The sequence below is a fragment of the Frieseomelitta varia genome, unplaced genomic scaffold (genome assembly GCF_011392965.1).
Source record: "Frieseomelitta varia isolate USP_RPSP 00005682 unplaced genomic scaffold, Fvar_1.2 scaffold_247, whole genome shotgun sequence".
NCBI classification, from domain to species: Eukaryota; Metazoa; Arthropoda; class Insecta; order Hymenoptera; family Apidae; genus Frieseomelitta; species Frieseomelitta varia.
In genome coordinates this window covers 899868-927563 of record NW_025109976.1, presented here as the reverse complement: position 1 = coordinate 927563, position 27696 = coordinate 899868, and the positions used below count along the sequence as shown (strand labels likewise).

The 27696-nt window shown below is 40.5% G+C and overlaps 4 protein-coding genes across 12 annotated transcripts in view; 1 reads left to right on the top strand and 3 right to left on the bottom strand.

Annotated features, from left to right (window-relative positions):
• Positions 1-15393, bottom strand: part of LOC122528252 — a 52573-nt gene extending 37180 nt beyond the window's left edge. Inside the window, exon 1 of one of the 2 annotated variants that reach the window (XM_043653204.1) lies at positions 14817-15393. In XM_043653204.1, coding sequence (XP_043509139.1) covers positions 14817-14868 — 52 coding nt within the window. In that variant the 5' untranslated portion in view covers positions 14869-15393. The remainder of the gene's footprint in view (positions 1-14816) is intronic. The other variant, XM_043653203.1, reaches the window with a different exon arrangement.
• A 543-nt stretch (positions 15394-15936) lies between these two features.
• On the bottom strand, positions 15937-22551 carry LOC122528253 (exostosin-1). Of its 3 annotated transcripts, XM_043653206.1 has the most exons (9): positions 22257-22551; positions 21350-21432; positions 20083-21143; positions 19797-19998; positions 19597-19716; positions 19285-19515; positions 18952-19218; positions 18625-18875; positions 15937-17912 (listed from the first exon to the last, which is right to left on the bottom strand). In XM_043653206.1, exons 3-9 carry the CDS (start codon positions 20964-20966, stop codon positions 17732-17734), a joined length of 2136 nt encoding a protein of 711 aa, XP_043509141.1. In that variant the 5' UTR covers positions 20967-21143; positions 21350-21432; positions 22257-22551; the 3' UTR covers positions 15937-17731. The 3 variants fall into 3 exon arrangements, with proteins under 3 accessions (XP_043509141.1, XP_043509142.1, XP_043509140.1); XM_043653207.1 differs by lacking the exon at positions 21350-21432; XM_043653205.1 differs by lacking the exon at positions 22257-22551 and having other exon boundaries at positions 21350-22202.
• A 340-nt stretch (positions 22552-22891) lies between these two features.
• On the bottom strand, positions 22892-24006 carry LOC122528256. The gene is made up of 3 exons (XM_043653212.1): positions 23435-24006; positions 23245-23352; positions 22892-23168 (listed from the first exon to the last, which is right to left on the bottom strand). The coding sequence occupies exons 1-3, from the start codon at positions 23770-23772 to the stop codon at positions 22976-22978; spliced, it is 639 nt and encodes a 212-aa protein (XP_043509147.1). The 5' UTR covers positions 23773-24006; the 3' UTR covers positions 22892-22975.
• Positions 24007-24140: 134 nt separating this feature from the next.
• The window catches only part of LOC122528254 (protein FAM76A), a 48549-nt gene continuing 44993 nt past the window's right edge, over positions 24141-27696 (top strand). For 3 of the 6 annotated variants that reach the window (XR_006306519.1, XR_006306520.1, XM_043653209.1), the window contains exons 1-6: positions 24141-24530; positions 25005-25069; positions 25142-25355; positions 25423-25559; positions 25723-25966; positions 26052-26289. Coding sequence is in view for 4 of the 6 variants with exons in the window: in XM_043653209.1 (XP_043509144.1) it covers positions 24435-24530; positions 25005-25069; positions 25142-25355; positions 25423-25559; positions 25723-25966; positions 26052-26285 (990 nt within the window). In the remaining 2 variants the exon portion in view is untranslated. Of the gene's footprint in view, positions 24531-25004; positions 25070-25141; positions 25356-25422; positions 25560-25722; positions 25967-26051; positions 27565-27696 lie in introns of those variants that run through there. The other 3 variants (XM_043653211.1, XM_043653210.1, XM_043653208.1) reach the window with 3 other exon arrangements.

The window sequence follows — 27696 nt, the reverse complement described above, 5'->3', positions numbered from 1 at the left end:
ATGTACACTGCTCGCTCATTGGTGAATCGAAGGAAAGTTGCCGACAATATTTCTCGTTCAAAATCGGACAATAAATACACAGTTTGTAGCTTCGTAACTTCTGACGTTATTTTTTTTTTTTTTTCTTTATTGCAACCAAGAGAAGCAGAACCAATCTGGCCAATTATCAATAAATGAATCAACGAATCTCTTCGGAAACTCTTTGATTTCCAACTTGATTTCAACTCTGTGAGAGGGGGGGAAAGGTTTGTTGATCGAGCGCGGAACGAGCAAAGTCGGGCAGCACGGGTAGCGGCGAAGGTCCGGCGCGGCGATTTCACTTTCACGAGAGCGTGTCCGGGGTCAGAAAAGGCAGAATTCGGCGACAATCGCCAATTGGAATCGCGTTTGCGATCCGGGGAAAGGCTGTGTACGCGTCCCAAGGCTACTGGATTACCTGCACAGGCGTGTTACCCGGTTTCTTGTCCGAGACAGCTCGGACGCCTCGTGCGCACGTTCACTCACGGAACTGAAGACATTGCTGCCCTCCTCCCGCTGCTGTCGATCGTCGCGATACGCGTGCACGCGTGGCGAAATAGTCTCGTTCCTTCGACCATTGTTTCGAACTTGTTGATTCGAAAGGTGGTCGGGCCATCTCCGCTGTTGCTGCGCGTTGTCTCACTCTCGTCAGACATCCTGACGCCCAATTCTCGCAACCATATTGCTACGACTAGCGGCGGCTCATCCTCATTAAAACAACGATGTGATTGTTCCTGATTTTAACAAGCGTGCGCGAGATCTCCATCCGTTTTGAGAAATTTCACGAGTCTGTGAAATTTTTTCGCGACGCAGACGTTCCCAGAAGCGGGGGCTGACCCTTTCGTTCTCGATATCCCTTTCCTTCGTTCTCAATAACCTCGTTGATTGATCCGCAGATGGTAATCTGGGAATCTCAGGTATCATTCGTACGCTTTATGGATAGCGTAGGTGTATGTAGTTTTTCTTCTCGTCAGTCTTCCAACTCTCTCCAATCACTCGGAAGATCTTGCGCACGCAATAATCGTCTATCTTTCATTGTACTACTTTACCAAGAAATGTTCGTTGTAACAATAAAACAAGATCGAACAAAACTTGCAAGCACGCGAAGCAAGGATTAACGATGGAAAATCCTTTATTCTAAGATGTTGCGACAGATCCACGTCGAGATACGATACGCTTTCGAGATAATGCGGGTAATTAGACGACGGTTAGGGTCGATCGTGCCGGTGCGTTGATTAAATCCTGGGTTCGTAGGTCGATCCCATGGTGCAATACACCGTGGTTATTTCTCTGCTCTTAATAGACTCCCGCCTCGTGCAATTCGCCTCTTGCTTGTATCTTGGTTGTATGTTCGTTTGTAACGCCGCGGCGCGCAAGAAATTGCCACCTCCCCTTTCTCGACAGAACGCAAAAGGGATCGCTAATGGACTTCACGGTAAATGACCGTAAATTCAGATACAGTACTGTAAAGATTGATTTTTCGTGCGACCAACTGCCTGACCAACGATCAACAAATTATGATTTATATCGCCTGTCCATCGTTGTACGTTCGGTTCGAGGACGAAACGTTCGATCGAACATCGTTTCGCGCGATTCTTCTTCTTCTCGTCGCGTCTAGCGGCGCGGATCCCTCTTTGGCAAGGGTTTCATTGACCTGAAAACGAGTTTCAAGGCCGCACAGAGATGCGAGAGGCGTTACCCAGACGCCACACGCGCGCATTCACCCGTGAATCCAGCAGAGATATCGCGCTTAGATACTAACAAGCGCCCGGTACCTATCGGCTGCGATCGTGTACTATACCTCATGCAACGCAACTACACTCGCGCTTACGTACGTACGTACGTCTGTGTGTCCTGAGTTATCGCGCTGATCCCTGTTACGTGTTCATACGAGGATCTAGCGAGAACCACCCTCGAGAGACGGTAGAACCAACCATCGATCACGTACACCGGAGGATAAACCGCGATTACTGGCTTGTTAAGTCAAGAACAAAAACCAAGTGATATCTCTGACAAAAGAATTACGCGTGTTTCTACGCGCGGTACGACGATGAAGAAAAAAAAAAAGAAAAGAAAAAAATGGGCGATTTCTCGGGTGTTAACGGTGGCGAGCAATGGATCAGGAAAGAAACACGATACTATTGCTTTTCATCGGTCGTCCAAAACGAACAAAAACGCATATCGTAATTGCGGTTTACGAGTATCGAATCGTAGGTGGCCTGGGTTCCGCTGGCTAAAAAACTAACCGGACTTTCCTTGGTGGAGAACCGGTAACTCGTTTGCTACGCGCGTGCTACAGACATATTTCTCGATCGCGTACGCGTCACGAATTTTATAGGGTCTTATTGTGGCTTTCCGACGGTCGTATATCTCGACAGGGGTCGATTCGCGCGAGGTGGCGGCCGAAGCGAAACGAGCTACGCGGATGCACGTCGAGAGCAACAGGTCGGGTACTAGATCGATCGGTCAGCGTGCATCAGCATGTTCGCATTTGCCTTCGATATATATATATGTACGTACGTAGAGGCACTCGAGGGCCGAGATACCTGCCCCCGATAACGTTCCACGTCGAGAACGTGAGACGGTCAGCCGAGGGCTTTCCAGACGCGAGAAATCCACTCGCAGATATATCGTTGACGTGCCCGCCACGACTGTTCTGCCTTATACGCTCGCGAGCGATCTGCACGAGTTTTGCCGCGTTGCGACACATTTCTCGCGAAACCCGTCCTTCCACAGTCGGACTCCTGATATGCAAAGGTAAATCGTGACCTGTCACGTTCCTTTCTTCCCAGACCGAAAAGAACTGTTTCTAATCCTCTATTCCGTTCGAGTTATTAACTCTTTTATCTTATTAATTCTTCTACAGAACGTGTAGAAATCTTCTGTTGCGATTATGAAATTTGACGAAGATTATCCATAATTTGGTCACGGTTTCAGAGTAGTTCGAACTTTAGATTTGTGCAGTATGACAAGAGACTCGGCCAGTCAGCGATCAGACACACCCTTTCGATCTCATCAACACACCGGATGGAACGCAGAAACGCGGGAAAAAATCGAGCACGCTCTTAACAAGCGATAATTCTAACGCGCGTACATATATATGTATGTATATATGTAACTTTCTCCGTGAACGAGAGCTACTTACGCGCTGCCAATTCGGCACACCGATTACGTTCTGTTCCGCTACGTGCAGCTGCCGCGCGGGAACGTTCTCCTCGCGAGATCTCGTTCAATCATAAAGATTATATCACGCGAAGCGGTTTTCATAGAGGCGCGGAATCGCGAGAGATTTCGCTTACCGTGGAAGAAGAAGAATTATGCGTCGAAGATACGTCCGATAACGCGTACGCGCATAATCGTAATTACTTTCTCCGTTGGCCAGGTGGGATCGCAACCGGAAGGATCTCGCCCGCGTCATAAAGGTCGACGCTATTCAGTGGGAATTGCCATTTCCTCGTCTCGATCCCCATTATTCCGCGCACTATGATCAAATTGTTTCATTTGTTCACGCGAAATAAAAAAAAAGTTACAAAGACCAAAGCGAATGAAAGAGCGAAAGTTGACAGACGCAGAAAATCGGTAGGACGATATTTGATAAATAGAGGTTTTGTTTGAAGGTGCGGCGACACAGGGAATTTATGTTTTTATCGAAAACATCAGAGGGAAGACAATCACGCCGAGAAACCAAGTTAATCCGCCTTTCTACGAGTGGAAGGTCTGTCGTGCGTGCTAACACGCCGGTTACGTGCCACGCGTGTTTCTTAATACTGTATACGGTTACCGTCAGATTTCCGTGGGAGTGTGCAGAATCAGTCCCACGGATCGATCAAGGTTTTACGTTACCGATCGCGGCCACTCGCGAAAGGAGCAACCGTCCTTCTCTTCACTCCAGTTTCGCGCCTTTTCGCTGTCCTATCATTCTATCGTGCCCATTGTCGACCGATTGCCCCGTGATAAGATCACGCCGCTCGCCGCCTCTTTCAATCCTCGTCGCTGTTTTGTTCTCCCCGAGCGATTTGCGCAACGTGCTCGTGGGTAGCCATCGGTACTGATGTCATGAATTTTCGAAAAAAATGCTAAATCCAGTTCTACGACGATGAAGACGGTTCCACGGGAACGTGGTATAATATTGAAAGGTACGATAAGTGAGTCGTAGGAAAATATTCGATCTATCAAGATTATAAATGGACAAGTAAAATGCCTTGATCCACTGTACATTAGATTTTATCTAGATACTATCGTTTTCCAAAATTAACCACGATATTTATTTAATAGAAACTCGAAGAGGACTAGAAAATGAAGCTAAACGTATCGCGCGATGATAAACTCAATTAGAATTCAAGAACGAGATCGACTAATTTGTTCTCTGATTTATTATCATTATTATTATTATTTTTTTAATAAATTTATCATCTTTAAATATCAATTTCTGTCGTAAGATATATCATTGACTCGTGCATCAGACAGATAAGCAGAGGTAAAGAAATCGATAAAACGTGTTGCAGATCGAGTTATAGTCGACCAGAAAGTTGGTAATTTCCATTGAGAGAGAATAAAATGGTGCTTGGACATTTCCGTGACGAAACGCTTGGCTTAGTGACCCTCGGTGGCGGATCTCCTTTTGTCAAAAAATCCAAAAATAAATGCCTTTCATGTTCGATTTTCGTTTTTGTTACACCCAGTTGACTAGTAAGAGAGACTGAGAACAGTCGAGATCTTATCTGCCTGGTTTACTTAACCCGAAAATCGTTTCCCGAGGGTATCCCGGAAACCGGAGCGGGTTTCGCAAACCAAGGTCAAATATTCGACAAACTCTTTTTTCCTACGCTGGTTTACCGAGGCCGTCAACGTCGGCAGGAATTTGCATCGGCAGCGAAAGGTAGGAGACCTGCTTTCGAAGGTTCTACGCTCATTTGTTTACGTCTTGCTCGGGCAGGGCTACTGCAATTTTAAGCAAGGCGTAGAGAGGTCTTCCTTTCGGACCAAAGGATTCCAATTTCACTAAAAAGCTTTGTCCTTTGCATTCCCTGGAGGATTCAGCGACCGAAAAAAGCCAGTAATAAATCAGTCCGAACTAGCACGATAATACCATAACCCCCGAATTTGCATGGTTCGTTCTTTTGCATGCTTGGGATATAAACTCATCTGGCCGCTAACTCTCTCCTCCGGACAGTTAACGGACTATTTTCAAATCCCACGCTTGCTCGTAACTTGAAGACGTAAAACGCGGGATATTTGTCGTTGACAAAGCGTGCAATTGTGCGCAGAATAACCGAAAGATCTGTCAGCGAGCGTGTACGTAGCAACGTAATGCAACGAAATGCGTTATCAGGCCGGAACGTTCGCAGAGATCACAAAGGAAATCGGCAAGGACGCTGCTCGAACTCCGGGTTCGAGGTATTTTTAGGTGATTCGAGATCTCGGAGCGTGGATCACGGGCACGCTACCCTTTCTCTTTCAGCTAGTTACCTTCGAGGACTTTGAGGGAAAGGACACAAGACGCCGACCTTGAAGCGTAGACCACGCTGCCCCCATCGTCGATCGTCAGCGTGAAAATAGTGCGCGAAAGAAGGGTGATTGTCGCCGCGCGTGTAGGACAAGGTAAAAAGAAACGATTCGCGACAGTCACACCTTGAAAAGGAATGCGCGACGTTCCTGACGAACACACGGGAACACACGCATGCAAAACCATGTCTCGGGTTTCAAGTTTTACGCCAGTTTTTCGCGGCCGTTCGAAAATAATAGGCGAGTCGCGCGACGATACACATGCCGCAGATTCCATCGACCTCCGTCCGGCAACGGATGACGCGCAGGCTGTTCTTGAATATTTATAGCGGCGCCAACCGAGCGATTAGGATACGAGTCGTATCCTAAACTTTCGCGAAACGTTGATTCTGTCAGATTACTCGGGGAAAAAGAAATACCTATCCAGGGCACTGGCACTGAACAGCAATCACTTAAACATCAGGGAACGTATTTCTGGCGTTACGACGAATGAAATCGTAGTTTTTCACTAGAGCAATCTGGGCTTGCCCACGGCTCGCGACTCGTTATAAAAAAGGTTGAAGCAATGCTTCTGAAACTGAATACCAGAACACCGAGGTTCGACAAGAAAAGAGTGTCTTTTCGTAGCTCAACTAAATTGACTTTATTGATTCTTTGGCTTCTTATATAGTGCGTTGTCTCGGAGTTTTCCCAGAAATGGCACATAATTCGTACGATGCGGCGGATAACAAAAAGTTGCGACGATCGAACGATGATCTTTAATTTCTACCAGGAGAGAGAGAGAACTAGCAGGAGCGAGTAACGACGAAGAGAAAGAACACAGTTAAAACGCAATCGCCCGGGCTCGAAGATATCTCGCTGAAGAATCGCGGTGAATTCTTTTTCATGGATTCCTTAATTAATTAGACCACGCAACGCGTGCGCCGGGCCCGATGATCACACGCTGTCGACGAAACTTTGTCTACGCGATGAAAGTAATCCCACAAACGAACAGCCGCCTATGCGGAACGATTGCATTCCGCTTTTTTGCCAGCCGGCACGTTAGGCTGCTCGCGTTTGTTCGGCTTCACTTTCGGTACAACTTTGCTTCGTAACACTTGTTGTGTATGTGTCAAGAATACTGGACAAACAAGAAACTCGCGGCAGTATCTGAATTTCTTTCTTTTTCGACTTTTCGTCGATCAAAGAACGTCGACCGCAAACGAGACCATTCGCGATCTCTTTCCCTTTACTTTCCATCGATCTCCTATCCTTCCATACATTTTTTTCTTTTTTTTTTTTTTTTTGCAGAAACAACGACAAAGCCATACACGCTCGTTTTCGGAGTAAAAACGGCCTGTTAAAAGCTCGTCCTGGTAGTTTCGGTAACATTGTTTCCAATTTTTCCCTGCGTTTCGAAAATTACGTAATAGGGCATCGAACGAGACTGTCAGGTGATTCTGTACTTGTAACCTCCTACGGTGTGCTAATAATTGCAGAGTGAAGCGAGGAAGAGCTAAACCGCAAGATCGCAACTATGTGCACACGTCGATCTTTCGCTCGTGGCAATTACTCGATTGCGTAATTTTATTAATACGTCGTGATGCCTCGCAGCCTGGCATTATTACCGAATTCACGAGCCACAGAAATGTTAATTCGGAGATAGCAGAACGGTGGAACGTGCGAACAGCTACTGTAACGACCGCCATAAAATTATAAATTCTTCGTTCCGCAAACGCTAATTCCAATAAACTGTGTAATAATCGTGATAAAAAAACTTTTTATCCAATCCTTTTAACAAACGTATGAAAACCGACCGTCTGGCGGTAAAAGAGGAGCTATGAAATATCAATAGTTAACTAAACAAAATATTCTTTCGTACAATCAACATCAGATATTGACGCGCTGGGACTAGAATTTCTAATTTTCTACGCTCCTGATTTTGACATCGAGCCTTGAAGAAACTTGATCCAACAGTATCAACATTGTATCATCGCGGCATTAATATTGTATAATAAAACAGAGAGAGAGAGAGAGAGAGAGAGAGAGAGAGAGAGAGAAAAGGACGACTAACCAGAATTTTGCTAAGCAAAGTTTCTCATGAAGCGTCTGCTGCGTAATCAAGCATCTATCACGCTGTTTTCGCTATCGTTGCCAACGTAAGCGTACGCTCGTGCGCACGCGCGCGCGAACGCACATGCGAAAGTGTGATTTCGCTGGCTCCCCAGCCTTCTGAATCGCGCTCTGTTCCTCGCCTCGGACACCGACGAGTGAAACTTCGTTTCTCGACTATTTCCAGGACACGCGTTCACGCGTTTCGTCTACATTAATCTGCAGTTTCCAACGACTGCTAAACGACTCGACTAACTCGCCAGTTATCGACCGCAATACCGCGACTCGAAATTTCGTCGAAGAAATTATTCGCGGAGGATTGCGGAAGACGGAAGATTGACGCAATCGTGGATCGTCTGACGAGTAATTAATTTTCATGAGCAGATTGGCCAGTGTAATTGCGCTAATGGCTTGACCTCGACTTCGTAATTGCACAAGAATTTCCAACGACGAAATACGTAGAATATTTAATCGTTTTATGCGGCGATGTTTCAATCTCGTGTCAAATAGCGCGAAAACGCGCTCAATTTACAATGCCCTCGGTTTCGATCATCGCCACCTCTCCAAATTACTTTCATTTCAATTAAATTATTACAATCGTACATTCATTAACGCTAATAATTGCACGTTATTTGATCGATGCTTTCATCCATTCATTTCCATCTTTTAAACGCACATTACTTAGTATCTCCTTATAATTTTTCACTCACTCGGTCTCACACCTCATTTCATTTAAAATTCTTATAATCGCATCGCTTTTTGTACTAATGGGTGTTTCTTTGCCCTTGAAGAAACGAATGAATAAATAAATAAACAAATAAACCTAAACCACGTGCATAAATAGGCAATTTTTACTTTATTCGCTTTTCATTGCGTTGCTTGGAATTTTTTTTTTTTTCAGTTACATCAAGGAAGCGCTATCGCGCCGGTTTTTAACGTGGCTCTAAAATTAAGAATGGTGCTGAAACGATTAATCGTTAGCTATACCAGTTCAAATTTGGTTCGCGACCAAAGTGGAGAAGACAAGGAGACGTCCGAGTTGCCGAAGGAGAAGGTGAAACCTCGTTTCTCGTGGCTTTTCGAGGGCACCGAACGTAAATGCAGAACGTGTGTACGTACGTACATACAGCGTGTGCCAGCGTGCCTGTCCTTAATTGCCGTTTGACTTTGTTTCTCCCGCGCGATGCCTAAGAAATCGTACACGATGGCGAAGATGCGCGCGTAGGTAGACTCGGCGTGAATTAGGTGACCGTGAAAGAGACTGAATTCATTATGTTATGTGGGGTTTAATTGTGCTCGGCAAAAGAGACGAGCGATGTGATGAAGTTAAAACGTTTGGATTTTGCAACGTTCGTATAGAAATAACAGGAATATTTAATCCTCCGGATGATCGAAAAATAAAATGATCAAATTCGATGATATATTTCTTCGTCGTTTGTTTACCAGCAAGTAACAGACATTGGTCACAATACGATTGAAAGAGAAAAGGAAACGAGGAGGGAAGTGTGATCGTTCCATCGTCACTGTCCAAGTCCGATCAAAATACGGAGCACACCTTGAATCAGTGTGAAATCGTAAAGAAGAATAACCGAGATTTTAGCAAGGCGTGCGCCTTGCTCGCTGTACGCGACTGAAAGGTTAAACAACGCCCGACTGAAAAACAATGGCAAATAACGGTGTATGAAATCGTGCGCCGATATCTCGTAAGACTAATGGAGCAGGCGCATTACGCCACTCTGGCCGATTTCGAGATAACGCCGCCGAGAGTACGTTCCATCGAACAGGATCTCGTTTACGACGTAGGTAGACAATTGTCCGGTATTAAATCATATCGGGCAAGCTTCGACGTCCCCGGCGACGCACGAACCGACGAGTGGGCGTTCGCTCTGCGTACGTGAAAAATGCCTGACCACCCTTGTTGAATTTTTCTTACTGGCTCGACCTCGGGCAGTAAAACCGGCGACGCGAGCCACGTGCATACACTGTCCCGTTTATTGCGGTGTTCCGTCTGTGCCGAAACCCATTCCACGGATCGGCGCGAGCGAAAGTTCTCGTCGACTACGTCGTTGGGAAACGGCTTTCGTGAATTTCGCTCGCGGATCTTCGCAAAGAGCGAAAGAGAACATTTAATCGCGCGACGATGCCGTCAGACACGAGAGAAGCAGCCTTATTCGGTGCAGACTCGACGAGTAAGGGAAATGGCACGATGACGCGACGACGGAGGATCTTGGACGTTTGACATTTGACGATCTACGATAATTATGTGAATGAGCGAAGATGCTACCGCAGACGAGTGGTTTAATTTTGATAACTTGAATCTCAAGTTCAAGCCAAGTGCAGTCCGCGCGGAGAAGTGAACGAGAGAAAAGTGACAGTTTTTGACGGACGATAGGCCCCTGACTGTTCACGAACCTAAATATGGATCCCTCACGTTCATCAATCAAAAGGTGTTGTTTGCTCTCGAGAATGACAGCTAGTTCTACAGTTCAACCATAGAATTACGGCTCTCGGGTTATTGTTCCCAGTGTTTTACGACGCGCGCACAGGCGTTACCTGCTGCGTTCGCAATAGGTAACAGGATATGCTAATCTTAGCTCTTAACCCAAACATCTAATACCATAAAATTTACGATGAACCGTGTCCTCTGATGATTCATTACAATCAACTTGTAACGGAACGGCAATTATCACAATCACGGCAAATTGCGAGTAATCCGATTAATTACACGTGGCCAGTCGCATGTACGTACCTCGTTGATACAAGTTCGTCGTAAAATCGCAGACAAAAGCAAAGACGACACGATTTCATTTGACCCGGTTGACGAATAATTCCGCTGGTTCTGCTTGTTCTTACCGGTTGTACGAAACGAGTTGGCGGTGGCCAAGGATGTAATAGAGGCGGAGGAGTGGAGAAACTGATATCGGTGCATTGGCCACGGTAAATCCTCCGGGTAATTGGCGAGCAGCGAGAGCCACAGAGCACGGACATCGATGGATAATGCGGCGCGGAGAACGTAATAGCCAACACGGCGCGGTTCACGGTATAAACTATAACCTATGTACGCCGCGGTAAATTCTCCCGGTAATTGCGAACAAGGGGGAGGGGGTCAGATAGTGTGGGTGCTGATGGAATCCTGAGGGAAGGATAATGGCCGGTGAACGTTCCGCCGCGACACAAAGCGGCGAGTTTGCTCGTACTCGAGTCGGACAGATCCGTCCTCCGGCGCATGCTAACAAACGGAATTACAATCCAGCGGTATTACGATATCGGATATCCCCGGAGGAATAGTTTGTTCGTCGTGGAATTCTATCCTCGCTCAAACCTCATCCTTGCCATTCTTAACACTGTGGAAAAACGTCGAAACGTATACACATGTTTGCGCGTAAAAACGTTGGACACGGCATTGGACGCTCGTCGACGAGAGTGAGAGACAAAATCGACGGATAAGTCGCGGATAAGTCCGCTGGCTGGTTCGTGCCGGTGCCCGATACCCGATTTATATTATGCTTTTAAACCAGCCGTAAACACCGCAGGCTATGATTGGTCGTGTAACGGGCGACAAGCATCACTGGCGAATTCTCGTAATAATTGTGAGCAGAGAAATGCAGCGCGGGTGCACTTGGAATCTCGGAGAAAGGATAATAGCCGTGGAACGTGTCCGGCCACGGGCTTGTATCGTATTCCTTGGATACTGGACGGCCACGTATGTATGTACGTGGACTTGGGCTCGAGGTGTATCGGTTTTAATACACCGCTCGAACATAATTTAACCATCGGACTGTCAACGGATAAAATATCGTCGACTGAACTTACACGAACGCTTGTAATCCGGCCTTTTAAAGGAACTGAAGTACCGGCGAATTATAAAATCGCGAATACCTACGCGATCCGGTTAAAGCGAGGATCCTGTTGGCAGAACGATTCGCGTTGCCCTGCGCGTGTACGTGCACACGTTCCCCGTCTTCCTTGGAAAATTTTGATTATTCGACCGATCGGTTCAGCAAAAACGGGAACACGTAACTCGGATCTAATTGAATCCAGAGAGAAACAACTCGAGTTCCTGACAATTAATTAGAACGAACAGCGGGCAAGTTTCTCTTTTACGCGGAATCGTGGCCACCCAAATATGAAACGAGTTTCAGCAAAGTAACGTGCAACGTGGTCATTGTTTTCAGTTGGTGGCAAATGTTCGAGTCGAAATTTTAAGAATTTGCAAAGATACGCTAGGCGCGGTAAACAACTCGAGGCTGCGATTTCGTACAACGAAAACCATCTAACACGTAGCCTGTTCTCAAGGATAATGGAAAAGCTAGGGAGCCGTGAGGTAATTCATATTGCTTTTTTCAAGAATGTTACCGGCGCGCGAGGAGAGAGAGAGAGATTTCCCCCGGCCGCACCCTGCACCACCCGAACGTAATCTCGGTAATATTTCTAACCGAGTCCTTGACGCTGTGGTCTCAGATTGGGGGCGGATAAATTACGGGGCGTAAACCGTATCCCGACAGTAAATTACTCGATAGCGGTAGACGATATCGTGGAACGTGTCGCCTACGCGCGAAACCGTATCTACTTCCACGATCCTAGAATCCTTGATCCGTAGGAATCCAGCGAGAAAACACTACGAGAGAACGCCAGAACATCGCGATTCCTACCTGTTCTCCGACAAATTTTCCCATTCGTTTTGCTCGCGGCCTTTTCAAAATCACCACTTTTAATCTCGGCTCCAATCGGCGGTGAATGGTAATGGCTTAATTGTTCGAATCGCAAGCTTTGTTTTCCTCGTTCGTACGCGTAGGTGGGGGAGACCTATTTCAATTTGTCGGCGAGTGAAAGAGCGAGAGCGAGTTGGAGGGAGAGGGAATAAATTTGAATACTCGTAGCGGCAGGCACGTGGCTGCGCTCAGCTGTTTTCACGGATAACATCTTCGTCATTCCGCGTAGCGGTGTATTTCTAGCGAGGAAAAAAAAAGAAACAAAAAAAAAAAAATAGTCAGAATCATCGTCGAAGGTCGGATTCCAGCGGATCCCTGAATTCTATTAACGCGTTATCGTCGTTGCATCTTCGAGAGAATCACGAAGAAGATCCACCGACGAATGGCGCTACTCGATGATGCATAAATCGTCGTTCGTTCTCGAGCGTTGTGGCAACCACGATAATTTAATCGTACGTTAAATGTCACGTGTGGCAAAATTTTTGACGTTTTCCTTTCTTTTCGAAACGACCTCGTCTCTAACAAAATCGCACGAATGAACGTCGTTTCTACGATTTTCTTTTTCCACAAAAGCATCGATTTCTCAACCGATTATAATTTAATATCGCTGCAGGTATCAAAGTTCACAAGCAGCAAGAGCCAACAGACGGATGTAAGTACGTTGCAGCGTGCGCGTTCCTTGTTAACCGATGGGAATAGATTTCTGATTCTATCCACAGCCGCTCCACGGGCGCTTCGTACGCCGAGAGAGCACCGCCGGCGAACGATTTCGCAAAAGGATCGTTTCCACGGCGAGCCCATCGACCGTGTTACCGAAATCAACTACGATATTGTTAACATTCTCCCTGTCTGCATCTACGTTATCGTTCGAGCCAACTCGTTCCGACAATTCAACAATCGAGATTAATAAATCGAATCTCTTCCGATACGATCGTCACGGTTTACCGCGGCACGACCGATCGCCGGTTTCACAATAATGAATCCGTCAGAGATCGTCGATCGATCTCGTACTTATTACTCGACTCGATATTTACTTTTAACTTACTTTACGTACTCGACACTACAATTACTAAATACTCAAAGCTGTTGTTCTTCCCTTGCGAGAAGAGAAGAAATTTTCGTTGTAAACAGACGCGATTTGTCACGGCGAGTAATTTTTGGCAATCAGTCGACAATCGTCGTTATTCGATTACAAGCGGTTTCTGTTGATTGTCCGTTTCGATGATTGACCGGGGTGGAGGGGAGGCTTTTGCAATCGAGCAGCATGGTAGGTGGATTTCGCATGCGAAACGACCGCTTTGCGAAATCGTGCTACGGCGGCCACAGACTTCAACGGAGGCGCCTAAGTGAATCGACGGGAATTAACAACCGCGAAATTGGATTGAATTTGTTAATAGCGGATTCCCGCGGAATACTTCGAACAAAGAAAACTGGAAATCCATCGGCTGAGAATGAAAATGATTTTTCAACCGACATGACCCGACGTAAGATCCGAAAAAAAAAAAAAGAATAAGGATAAGGAGTCCCATTTGCAAAGCTGGAATAGCATTTCCTTAAGGGGATATGGAAAAAAATATTTAAAAAGATATCGAGCATTGCCAGTGTTCCTCTCGATAAGAACCGCTAACGAGTAGCGGATTTTTCCCAAAGCAGTCCAAGCGAATTAAACCGAACTGGCTATTCGAGGAAGCGTTTTAGAGCGTGTCACCGTATTTGGGGCCCTGGTCGAGAAGGGAATCGCCGCGAACGTCGAGAGAGAGAGAGAGAGAGAGAGAGAGAGAAAAAGAGGATCACGCGCACCCTTGGGGCACACCCTCAGGGACCAAAAGCATTTTACTTGATTTCCGTGTGTACTAGTTATCCAACGACCCAAACATTACGTAAACTGACATTTTCGCGGCTAATGCGAACCGATCAACGAGCCAACTAATCGGCAAGTCATCGACTCTATCAGAATTAATTTATTTCGAAACTTCCCTTACAACGGGTATTTTACCTCGTAACTCAAATGCTAAATATGCGAAAGAAGTGAAATTTGTACATCATAATTTTATAAAAAGAGAAAAAAAATTGCCTCAAAATTTGTTTCGAAACTCAGTCCAGAATGTCACTCGTGCATTACGCAATGTAAAATATTCAAGATATTTAAATACAAGTTGCCGTTCACCGTTTCGTCTACGGTCGGTTTTCCTCTTCGACCTTCGAGAGTGATTTCAAGACAACGGCGCGAAATGCACTTCGCGCGAAGTTTGAAGCACAAACGAAAGTTTACTTTGTTTAGAGTCGCGAGAAGAAGTCGAACAAATGCAAATTAAGTGCAAATTAAACAAACGGCGAAGAGAATGGCAAAAACGTAACTAACAGTGATGTAAGCTAAATATTAGTTAAGCGTTAAGAGTAAGATTTCAAATTTGCTACATTCACATTGTATGAAAATAGCGAGCGAGTAAAAGTTGAGGCTAATGTTAAAAAAAAATGTGCAACACTCACCCACTCTCGACATGACCGCCAGCAGGATCAACACGCTGTTCACGATGATCATTTTCGTGCTCCTATGCTTGATCCTAACCGCTCGATGAATTAACGCAGGTTGCAAATTTCCAATGGTTGATACTTGCTACTCGAACGTCGAAGGATACGCGCACATATGCGTAAAAATGCTCGCGACGCGTGTGCGCGGGAAACGAAGAACAAGTTAACCGGTGAAACGGTGATATCGCGCGAAACGGCCGACTCCGCGCCGATGTTGCTGCCGCGGCGGTTTCCTTTCGTTTTTTCGTCGATTATGTTTTTACCGAGCTCGATCCCGGTCGAACGAACACTGGCGATCTCTGTTGCTCAAGAATTCGGCAAAAATCCAACGGGGAAAAAGGGAAGGAAGGTGGCAACGAGGATCCGGAGCAGCAGCTTCAATGGTAGCGCCGATCAAAGCCGTGAGAGCTCCATCGACGTCGCAAAACATATGCTACGGTCACGAAGAGAGAAAGGTGACTGGGTATACGCAAGGCGTGCTCAATACCTCCTGTCTTCTTGGCATAGTCACCTTTCTAGCAAAGCAGCAACAAAGAAGGGAGTGTTGGTACTATATCGCGTGGCCACCACCATTCTCGCGCTCACGATCGCGCCGAACGACCGATGGTGGTGGATCACGCTCGCGCTGGTGGTGGTACACCGATCAGCCGCCTTCCACCATCAAATCCGCCTTCCTCCGATCAGATTTTTTTCGTTCCTCGTATCGGTAACCCTGAAACCATTCTCAGCTTACGTGACCGGTCGACGAGAGAAAAGTTTGACGTGCTCTATCTCGGTGCTCTTTCTCCTGCAAATAAAATGCCGAGGGTTAATTTTCGTTCTCCGCGAGGATACGGTTATACAGTCTGAGCGTGAAATACGCTTACCTTTCTTGGTGTCTTACAGGAATTTTTAACGACGTATTATATTTCAGGATAATGTTGCGTAGTCAAGGGATTTATGGAGAAGAAATGTGGTTGTTTCATTGAGGTGAATCTCTAATAAAGAAACAAACAATGCTGTTGAATGAGTCACAAAGAAAAAAACGTGAAAAAATATAAGATCAATGATAAATATATTTTCCCTACAAAGTCAATGATTGTAGGTTTGTATAAAAACTTTATTTTCTCGGCCATATAAAATCACCAATATTTGTTCAAACACACGTTACTTTTGACGCAACAAGATTACATTTGACGATCAGCTTCGAATTATAATGAAAACTACGTCAACGTTAAAATACCTTTTCGTTAGAATTAAACAGTTAATGTTCGATACCGCAACAAACGCAAAACTATTGCGAGTAACTTTGTTCGGAATAAAAGCGACCATTTTGCACAGTCCCGTACATAGTTAAATTCGTAGGGTGAAGAGTATGCAGGAAAGAAGAATCAGAATTATTCTTCTTGTCGATAAATAGCAACAATTATGTCGAATAAAAAATGAACAAAGAAAAAAACTTCGTTCCTGCTGACCTCTTCGTTATCAAAATCAGCGACATGATAAAAAATATAACATTTCCCATAACGTATATATTATAACCGCGGTTAAAAAATGCCATTGGTGGAATTACACAGTCCTTTTTAATCCTGCATCCGATAATTACGAATATATCACATGATAATTATAAATGTATCACATATATATGTACATTATTTTCATTTCTTATATCGTGGAAACACAAATACGGCATCGAGTTTATCTACGTGGATCATGTACTTTATCTCTTGGATGTACCAATATAAATGAACATAAACGACTAGACATACTTGCGATATTGTCACAAGTAATTTCTTACTTCCTTTCAAAGGTCGAACCTGAGAGCGATCGAACTGTACACGTATTCGCGAAGAACAAAAAAGAAAATACGCAACATCTGTATGTATACATATACAACAATACGTAAAACCTTGAAATACTTTCTACATATTTGATTACAATTTACGAATAATCTGTGCTTCAGACACATAGAGAAACTACGAACGTACGGAGTTCTGTACACATTGAGAAACAAATGAAATGTTTTACGCAAATTTACATTCACTACAACGATGAACCTTGAACGGAGACAAGCATTGACTTCTTTGAAACTTGAAAGAATAGCAGCGTTAATTATTGTTGATGGATTATTGCAATTTATGTGTAAAAATAACAAAATTATCATCAATAGCTCTCAGATAGTCCACGAAATTGTAAGCTGCATTTCAGTTCTCGCATTAAATAGATCCATCCCTGAGGCTACTATTTTCAAGACTCAATCCGACACAGCTACGTGATTTTCGTCTGGTTTATATAAAATATTATCTGCAAGATAATTATTGTTTCAACGATTAGAGAAAAGTAAGCGTTTGATAAATTTGGTTTCGAGCGATTTCAATTGACTATGATTAGAATGCTTCGTGTAGCTTCCAAAGGCCGGTTTTAAAAAGTCGAAGAATTTGTCAAATAATGTTCGTTCTCTTTTTATTTTTATTTATTTATTTTTTTTTTATTTTTCCCATTTTATTAGTAACTATGAAACGATTCGTATGTACATCAATTGAACACGGCAATATACACAACAACGGTTGTACGCCGTGGCTCGAATTAGACTCGAACAATATTACAAGATATCCCATACTTTGTACAAAATTTTTGCGAAGCGCAGAGTATGGTCATTCCTCAAGAATGAAAGACCTTAATTTGCTGCCTGATAACCACTGAGACACAATGGCTTCATACTTACAACAATGTAAGTGTTTCCTATATATTTTGAATAGCCTCTAGCGCGCGCACGCGGCTGTAATTAGCAATATGCGCCACATACTATTTAATAGAAATATTTCGAGGCTATATATAGGATGCCCGTTTCGAGGGTAAATAACTGCATAACTGATAAAATATCCTGTATAATTCTAGTTACTAACTAATTCAATTTGCCTATACTTTTTGCGCAAGTTGCTTACAGAGTCTTTGAACAAAACAGGGTCGAGCCTCATATTAGATCGTAACAACGGCATATACCCAAAAACGGCTACGAATGTATTCATGCACGTTTGCCGTTGTATAAAGTGATCTGGATCATTCCATGGGGATCTGAAAATTTCATGTAATAAGAAAATAAACTGAAAAAGCAAGAATACGAAACTTTGCTACGCAGGTATCCATCATTGTAAACATAACTGTAATTATGACTATAAGTATCAAGCATAGGTTATGGAAAATATATATTTTTCATTCGTACTGTTTTATATGATGTAAAATTAAAATTTAAAACAGCTTACCACAAATCATGTAGTAATGGAACATATACAGTAGATACACGATAAATTTACAATAGAAAACAAAACACTTTTGAAACACACTATAATTCAACTGTTTTCAATATTTGTTACGCAAATAAAGAACAAAATGAAGGTAAACAATTTAAAAATGTAACTACCGAATGTATACGTTGCGACATCGTTTTTACTAATGGCGGAAACTTACAAATAACAACCAGCCAATCAGAGCTCGACCATCGTAGAACTAATCGATATTTAGCGATCGACTAAAAATCGATCACACCATCTATGATTTCATTGGACGACTTTAAACTATTGAAATATCAACGTACCTGTGTTTAAAAGATGGCTATGAGTGCTTATAGATATTAGTGCCAGAAATATTGTGTGCATTTTCGGAAAAAGTGGAAAATTGTTATACTATTTTTGTACAATTGAAGAAACAGTCGCTGGAGGCACTAAATCCTCACGGAAAACCATATTTACCTGCGTAGCAGTTTAATAAAGGTATATATAATAAATACCTGATTCCAGCCACTGTAGTATCTTTATACAATTTCCTTTGAGTTACTTTGATAGGTGGTCTTCGTGTAACATGACTTACTAAAAAATTCATAAGTATGTCCTCGCAATTTTGCGATTGCTCGACAGTCTTGTGAAGTGTCGAACTCAGTAATTCAGTATATAACGTATTATAATAACGATGATAAAAGGCGGCACCAGTTAGAATTATACTATAATCATTTGTCCATTTACTTGTATAGCCCCATGAACGCTTTAAATGATAAAAAAAAAAGGCCATATAACAAATACCAGAAATATTAGGACAAAAAGAGTAATGTTAGACTTACTTTAGAGTCATCCCAGTAGTGTGACCTTGCTGGGTAACCTACTATTCGGTCAGGAAATGATCGCCATACCGTAAAGGCGAAATCAATTTCATCTGTATTGAGTGTGGCATCTTCGTCTAGAGATAATATGGCACTAGTTTTGATTAATGGGTGAGGATAGAAACGTTGGGATATGCCATCGACTGTAACGACATGTATTGATGCTTTGATCCCTTGCCATCGTGGTCTTCTTGGTAACGGAATGTCCGAGTTCCACATTAGAATAATCTAAAGTAAATTACCAAATACAAATAAAAAAAGAAAAACGAAGGGCAATTTATGAAATGAACTTACCTTATCTACGTATTTACTTTTCGCGAGACTCTTAAGCAGGCGATATAGAACAGCAGTGGATCCCAACTGCGAGTATATGATGGCAGTGAAGGTATTACCTGGATTACTTTTTGAAAATGGAAGTTCTTGCTGACTATCAGCAAATTGTGGTAATATCGTTAACGCTCCAGGACTAGTATTCCAAACAAGTTTTTCTCTTGTACCTTCCCATGGCAAACGCTCGCGAATATTCTACGAATTCGAGATAGAAAATATTAATAAATTGAGAGAGCGATTATTTCTTCAGAAATTATTAGCGATTCATAATATTACCTCAAATACTGTAAATACAATTTTTTCTATTGACGAAAAGTATCGTTCCCAGAGAAATTGTGTCTGCTGTCGCAATTTAAGAATATGTACATTGGACACAGACCGTACTATATCTGGAATCTAAGAAAATAATATTTATCTGTAGTTCAACTTATGAGTTATCTTTTGCTAGTAAAAAATTTTATTTTTATTTTACTTACTTGAAGTAGCAGTCTTTCATCAGAAAATATAACAGCTTGTGTCCAATCAATTCGTTCGTGAAAAGGAAGCGCCCAGCCATTACTTAAAATAACCGGAATGCACCCTGCTCTTAAAGCTTCTAAAAATCGAAAACTACCAAGTCTTCTTCCTCTTGGTACAAGACAAAAGGTAGCATTCATTAGTAAAATTTCATAATCATACCTGAAATGGTAAATTAAATATTAGGTTTAATGGTTCAATTGGAACAACTGTTTGTTCTTCAAATTATTTCTTCTCAATACTCACATATCATATTCTTGATTATCTTGTTGACAATGCTCATCTTGTAACTCCCTCCATGCTTTACCATGGCGGCAAGTTGTGACAAATACTAAATCCTTGCCATTATGTAAATGATAGAGAGCATTTCTAGTTTCAGAACCTATACCATGGACGTATCTTTTACCTTTGAAAGCTGCAACGTATTTTTTATTGTTAGGAAAATTATTTTCTAATGCTTGACCTGGTTCTCCACCACGCTCTGGATGTTGTTTTCCAAACAGTGGTATAGATATATCAAAATCTGGTCTATGCCTAAAAATAGACATGCTAGCCTTTGCAAGTATTGCATATCCTAAATCAAAGGCTAATGATTCTTCTGCATAATCAGGCCATGTTCCAGAATATAAATTAAATATCAAATGATTTCTGCCATTATTCCAATATGGTAAACGCATTAATTTTGAAGGAAGATTATGCACAAATTCTGTTGATAATGGATCTCTGTCTAATGTATCAAGAGCTAATACAAATATACATGCTCGAGTTGGATCTGATGTATAATATCTTGATTCCGTAATAACATTCAATATTTTTTGGTATAGTGGACTTATCACATCTTCAACTGGATACACATATACTGTGAAACCTTGCTTGCATCTGGTAAAGTCAAAACAAGTCTCCATACGGCATTGTCTTATACGTTGAGACACAAGTGGGTTTCCATTTGACGTTCTCAAATCCTTGTCATAGAACTCTTCATTTAGACTTAAATACGAAGGCAATCGCTCGTAAGGCAACTGAGATCTGCCTGTCCATCTTTCACTTTTTAATCGATAACCACCAAAATAACAATAACCAAGAAACGCACATGTTACAAATAATAGTAAGTAGCGCTTCTTGGCTTGCATTTTTAATGCAATCAGGTTATACTCCAATATACACTGATTTTAAACATTATTTTTCATATATAGAACCGCATGCCATTTGATCATAAATGCATCGTAATGATCCTATTCTTATTTCAATTTTACAAGTACACAAATTCAAAACTTACTCCAAAATGAAATTGATTTCATTCTTAAATGCTGGAACAGAACAAAAAAAAGAGATAGCTATTGAAGCAGATAAAAACACTATCACATATAATTCTTAGAAAAATAATACAGTAGATTCTCACATATTACCATGCAATATTCAAATGAGTTATCTAGCACTTGTAAAACTTTTTGATAGATATCATAAAATCTTGTTTTATATTAATTTTGAATAAATGAAATGCATATTTAGTTACCTTCGAATTTGCAAGATCCGATATTGGTTAACAGGAACGTTTCAGGAGTTGTAATTATTATAAAATACATGGCAAAAGTCGTGCTATATTCAATAAAACGTCAGCTCTATATTTATATTTATGCATTACAATATGATTTACAAAATGTCGACTCTAAATGACAGATTGTAAACGTCTATGGACGCTGCCGTGAGTTAACCTATACGTAAATTATTACGGACGTTGCACACCAGAGCGACAACGTCAAACATATCGACGACGAAATTCGATAAAACGGGGACGAATAGAGGTTCATGCTTTTTTTTTACAATAATTTCTTATCTTAAAACAACACGGTGAATTTTTTTCTTAGGTTAGTTCTGAAGTGCATCCAATTTGCAGAACTTGCCGGCGTTATTACGCCCATTCGCATTTTCGGTCGGCGTCACTACACACGCGTGACATCGATCGGAAAACGCCTCTAAGTGCAAAATCATTGCACGTAGCGCATTAAATAATTGGTTTAAAAAGCAACGCGAGTTATGCAATGACGTCGGAACGATTAGACTGGCAAATCGCTTATTGGTTACTTCATGCCGAGTTTTCCTGAATGTTTGATTGTGTGCGAAACACTGCGAACTACACTCCTACAAATCTAAATAAAACTGTCGATCAAGGTTATTCTGCTACCTAGTGGTCAACCGATAAAGCTCTCGAACCGTTTCACCCGCTTCGATTAAATTTATTAAAAGCACATATTTTTTTTTATTGTAAATCAATACTCTTTAAGGGAGACACGTAGCTTGGCGTAAAGGTTGTATGGGTTATTATGTTACACGAAGAATTTACTCAAGTAAAGGAAAGAAAATAATAATAGAACGAAAAATAATAATGGATGAAAAGAAAGTTATTTTTTTATAAAACTCACCCAATATAATAATAATGTTTTCAGTATTGAAATAAACTTCTATATTTCCATCTTCTATATTTTACTAGATCACTATTTTATATAATAGAAATACAATTATGTAACTGTAACAGATGCACATTTCGATCAAAATTAAATATATTTATTCTCCGAACGTTATTTCACATAGTCATGCTTCGCACTACTTTACTCGCTCGAGTAAATTATATCTAAGCATTTCCAAGTTAAATAATGTGCACTATTTGAGATTTTACCTTGATCGTTGATACTTGCGATCGATTTACTGGCAATATATATCATTAAAGTATTTTTAGCATTTAAATATGGAATTTGAACTTATCTATGACGAATATTGTGCAATCTTTCAATGTAAATGTGTAGGTTTAATAACACATTTATTTACACTAATATGTCATCTACTATTCTTACAGAGTTTGATGATTCATTTTAGTTCGTAGATGATAAAATAAAATTATATCGAATTTGATGCTTATAATAAATAATTATAATAAAAATGTTAAGAAATTAGATATATAAATAATTATAGCTTTATATTTATATTATATCATATTTTAAATAATTTTAAATAGTTTTATATTCTAAAATAATTTATTATAATAATAGAATCCAATATATTTAAAAGGAGATAAAAATTTTTAATACAATACTAAAATTTATACATTTTGCTTTAATGTACAATATAATCTATAGTTTTACTTTTATTCAATAACTTTTTGTTCTGTTTCTGGTTCACCATCATAAATTTTGAGAGGTTTTGATTTGTGTCTTCTATGTCTGTCTCTAGTATCTATATTAAACCTTAATTTTCTTCCTGCTACAGTCGGTCTTTCCCTTGTGTTCATTAAATATTCTGTTGCCAACTGAATACTTTCTATTTTAATTAATGCAGCCCTAAACATGTAATTTTGAGATTTTTTTTATACATATATAATAGTATTTAGTACATCTGTGTAAATAATGAAATTACCTGGATGTTGATGAGTATGGTTTTAGCATTGTAACAGATAGACAACCAGGAATAGCTGCTTTTAATTCTTGAATTCTTGTTCCACACTTGATGTTTGACACGAAAAGACTATTGAAAATTTGAATATATTTTATTATTGACATTATAAATTGTGATTATAAAAAAAAAGAAAAAAATGAAATGTACTCACTGTTTTGTCACTTTTGCATCTATTTTTACCTCAGGCATAACAATCTTTTTTTTTGCTATAGTCGTTTTTTTTTCAATTTTTGTATTTGCAGGTGCAACTACTATACGTTTTCCATCTATCCTTGTATTTTTTATAGTTTTTAAATTCTTCATTTTCTCCTCTGTATCAGCAAATATTACATAGCAGCATCTACTAGATTGTCGAGGAAGATTTATTTTAAAATTGCCAGTAAATAATTTTGCAACATCGTCTCTATCTCGAATTGTATGTGGCAAACGGACATACAGAGCTAGCTGTTTTTCTTTCAGCCGCCGTTTGATTTTCTTTGTAATTTTCATTTTTTTGATATCTGTATTAATTTTAACTAACCCTACTTATTACGGCAGGAAGCACGCGTGGACAAAAATTCTAGGTTATATTTATATTTCGGGTGTACTAAAAAAACTATGTAAACACAAGATGCGTGCACTCGTGCACGTGCGTAAGTGGGACTGTCTGACTGGTACTCAATGAATAAAATGTTCGTTTGTTCCAACAAGGAAAGGTCAAAGAGGACGAATTCTACAGAGAATGTTCGTAATATTGTGTTAAGAGAAACTTAACCAATTATTAGTCAGATCTTTTAGGTAGAAAGATAATGATTGGTTTATCGTACTGTTGGATATGCACAAACGAAAGCGACATCTAGCATTGTGAATGTATGTAAGAAGTTACAGATGGCCGTCTCAAATCAACAACCGGTGCAGTGAACGAGGCAAGTGACGCGGTTATGTACGCAAAACAATCGCGTCAGACGCGCAAAACGTCGTGAAACATGTAAGGATTTGTTATCGAAAGTGTCATCGCGTTGAATTTTACGTTCCTTTTTGTTTTGCAACGCCGTCGATTAGTAGTGAAAGCAAGACTTGGCTCGATCCATCGTTACTTTTACGAATTGGTTTTATCATCAGTGACGTACGGTTTTGGAACACCGAGACGAAATACGATTTGCTGTTTGAGGATGAGCGCGAACAATGTGCAAGCACTTTTTGCGTGTTCACGATGCTTTTCTAGGCATCCTTTCGAGGAGCTCTCCCCAGGACAACAATTGTGCAAGGTATCGCTTTGGATTTTCATATTTTTCCTCGAATTTCGTCACGCAGCTACCGATACTTTCGACGCGTTATTTTTCGTGTTTGCGAGATACGATGCTAATAATAGAACTTTTAATTCAATTGTACTGTTCTTCATATAATTGTTGCTATTTTCAAACAATCAAACGTTAAAATATGAATTAGATGAAAATTTGGTTTTGCGTGTACACTCAAATTTAAGAACGATTGCGTATGTGCACCGAAGAATAAGATCATTCTAAAGAATCACTTTTGTTTAAAAATTGTCTCAATTTAACAAAGCATTTTGATTTGGGTTTTAATAAATATTTTTTTCTTACAGTATTATGTGTTTTGTGAAAAAGCTTGAGTAACGTGTGAACATTAAAACTGACTAAATGTAAATACATACATTATAGATTTTTATATTTTTGTGCTTCTTTTTAATAAATTTTTACCATATTATGTTGCTTATTTAGGAATGCAGGGGTGCATTTCCTGTGGTGAAATGTACATATTGTAGATCAGAATTTCAACAAACAATGTAAGCATTATATTAAGTTGGTTTGTACCTTGATAAATTTGGTATTTCTCCAAATAATTTTATTTTTTACAGAAAGGGTAATACAAGCACTATTTGTAAGAAATGCGAGCAGAATGTGAAATCCTATGGTAAGCCATCGGCCTGTGAATATTGCAATACCATAGCTGCATTTATTGGTAGTAAATGTCAAAGATGTACAAATTCTGAAAAACGTTATGGGCCACCAGTCACTTGTGAGCAATGCAAACAGAAGTGTGCCTTTGACAGACAAGATGAAGATAAGAAAGTAATTCATTTTGATACAAAAAGGATATGTTCATGGATTACACGTGGTAATTATTAATATTTTAAAGGTTGATGGAAAATTATTATGTTGGCTGTGTACACTATCATACAAACGAGCACTGGCAAAAACGAAACAATCCGATGCTGAAAGGAGGGCACATTTGAAACTAGCACAACAACGAGCAGCAAAGCACAAAGAACAAAAGTAATTATCCAAATACATAATGTCACAAGGTAACTTTATGCTTAGTAGTTTTAATTGTGTTCATCACAATTTCAGTATTTCTTCGGTTGTAACACAGTCTGGTAATGTTTAATGTATAGGCATTTCATATGAGTTTCTGGTCAATCCGTTTGTTTTGCTTCAGATTAAAAAGTCACAATAAGAGACCACACAGAGTCGATGTAACGAAATTGCCGCCTCAGTCCGAAGGTGCAGACACGAACGGTCCGACACCAGTGAAAGTAGCGCGGATGGGTGGTGTCCACGATCCACATGATCCTAACAGTTCAGATCATGTAGTTGCGGTTACTCAACTTAAAGAAAAGATAGCCCATCTTCAAAAACAAATTTCTATTAAGGATGGGCAATTACTCGCTAAGGATAGACAAGTAAGTATACTCCGAAAGGTAAAAGGAAAAGTTTTAAAATGTTATCAACTAATTCTAATTCAGTGGGAATTATTTTTGTTCGCAGATTACAGAATTAAAAGCTAAAAATTTCACGTCGGAAACAGAGCTGCGTAACAAGATGAAAGCGTCAGAGAAAGAATACGAAACCAAAATATCGACGATGCAACATAAGATCTCCTCTTTGTTGAAAGAAGTTGCTTCCCTATCGAAAAGTTCTAAGCGGGGTGATAGAGTGGCTGCCACGAAAACAGAAGCTGGGACCAACAGTGGAAGTGGAACAGACAGTCCTGTACCTTGATAAGGTAGGACATTTCACATCATCATTATTCTTTGTCAATTAATGTCCGAACGATCATATTCTATATTTACACTTTAATTCGTCGACGCAACATATTTATAATAAAATGTTGTAATTGAGTATATATTTAGTGTTTGGAATGATATTTTATTTGTGATTTTTAACGTTCGTGGCTTCTTAATATTTAATTTCTGATAAGGGCCGAACGTTATCAGGATTCCATTTTTTGCGCTTTTAGTGATCTATTATTTCCAAATATGTGTATAAGAATATATAACTTTCGCTACCTCGCTCCTATATTTCTATACGATGTTGTATTCTTTTGGGATTTTGCGATACGAAAACTTATAGTTTCATTTATACCCTAAGAACGATTCGACGCTAATATATTTTTGTGTTAAGAACGCGTTTCAACAAGTTCAATTATTTTGATGCTACGATTGCAATAACCACTGTTACTATGAGTCTTCTTTATCATTTCTTTTTTTTGTGCGTTATCGTTGCTTAAATGTTTTTGATATTGAAATTTACAGCACCGCCGATAACTTGTACTTGTACTCCTCGCGGTTCTGTAAGATAGCACGAAGTAAAAAAATTATTTTTCGGCGTGTGTTTTAAACAATGTCTGTTCTAGACCAAGAACGTGTAATTTTTCTGCGAGATGAAAGAAATTTTAAAATTATTTTCAGGGACTTGGTTAGCCGTGACAACATACTCGAATGTCCATACCCGCATAAATCATGTAGTATATTACATATAGCTAATTGTTTCCATTAACAAGGCAAAATTTGTATTATTTTTCTAATTAATATAGGAATATATATTATCTTCGACGTGTACACGGAAAGTTTTACACGTTCTTCTAATGGGGGATGATGTTGATGATGATAATGATGATAACGATGTGCAAAAGAAAAGGAGTTATTCGTAAGTTAGGTAGCTTTCTCTTCCCTTTTGTTCCATTTCACGATCATCCCGTGAACGTGATTTTCTGCGATTTCAATGCCGCGACAGATTTGTTTATATGATATTCTATCTGAATTGTACAATAATAAATCGGAGAGGCATTTGGTCCAAGAGATTTTTAAACTTAAACGATCGAAGTTGATACTTGCGAGAAATGAATAGAGTTATATGCAGACACATACATACATACACACACTATAATTGAGCAATAGTGCTGCTGTAACATTTTCCTATCTATAACGATGAAGATGTAATGACAATGCACCAGAATATGGTGATTGTAGATCAATTTACAATAAAAGGTTAAAAACGATATACCTCGCCTTATAAGTTGAAACATATCCTTGGATTTCCTTCCTGTTTGAAGGATCCGTCTTTTTGTTCGATCGTCGTTTCACACGATAGTTCAGACTGACGGAAAACGACGAATGACTTTTAATTTTAA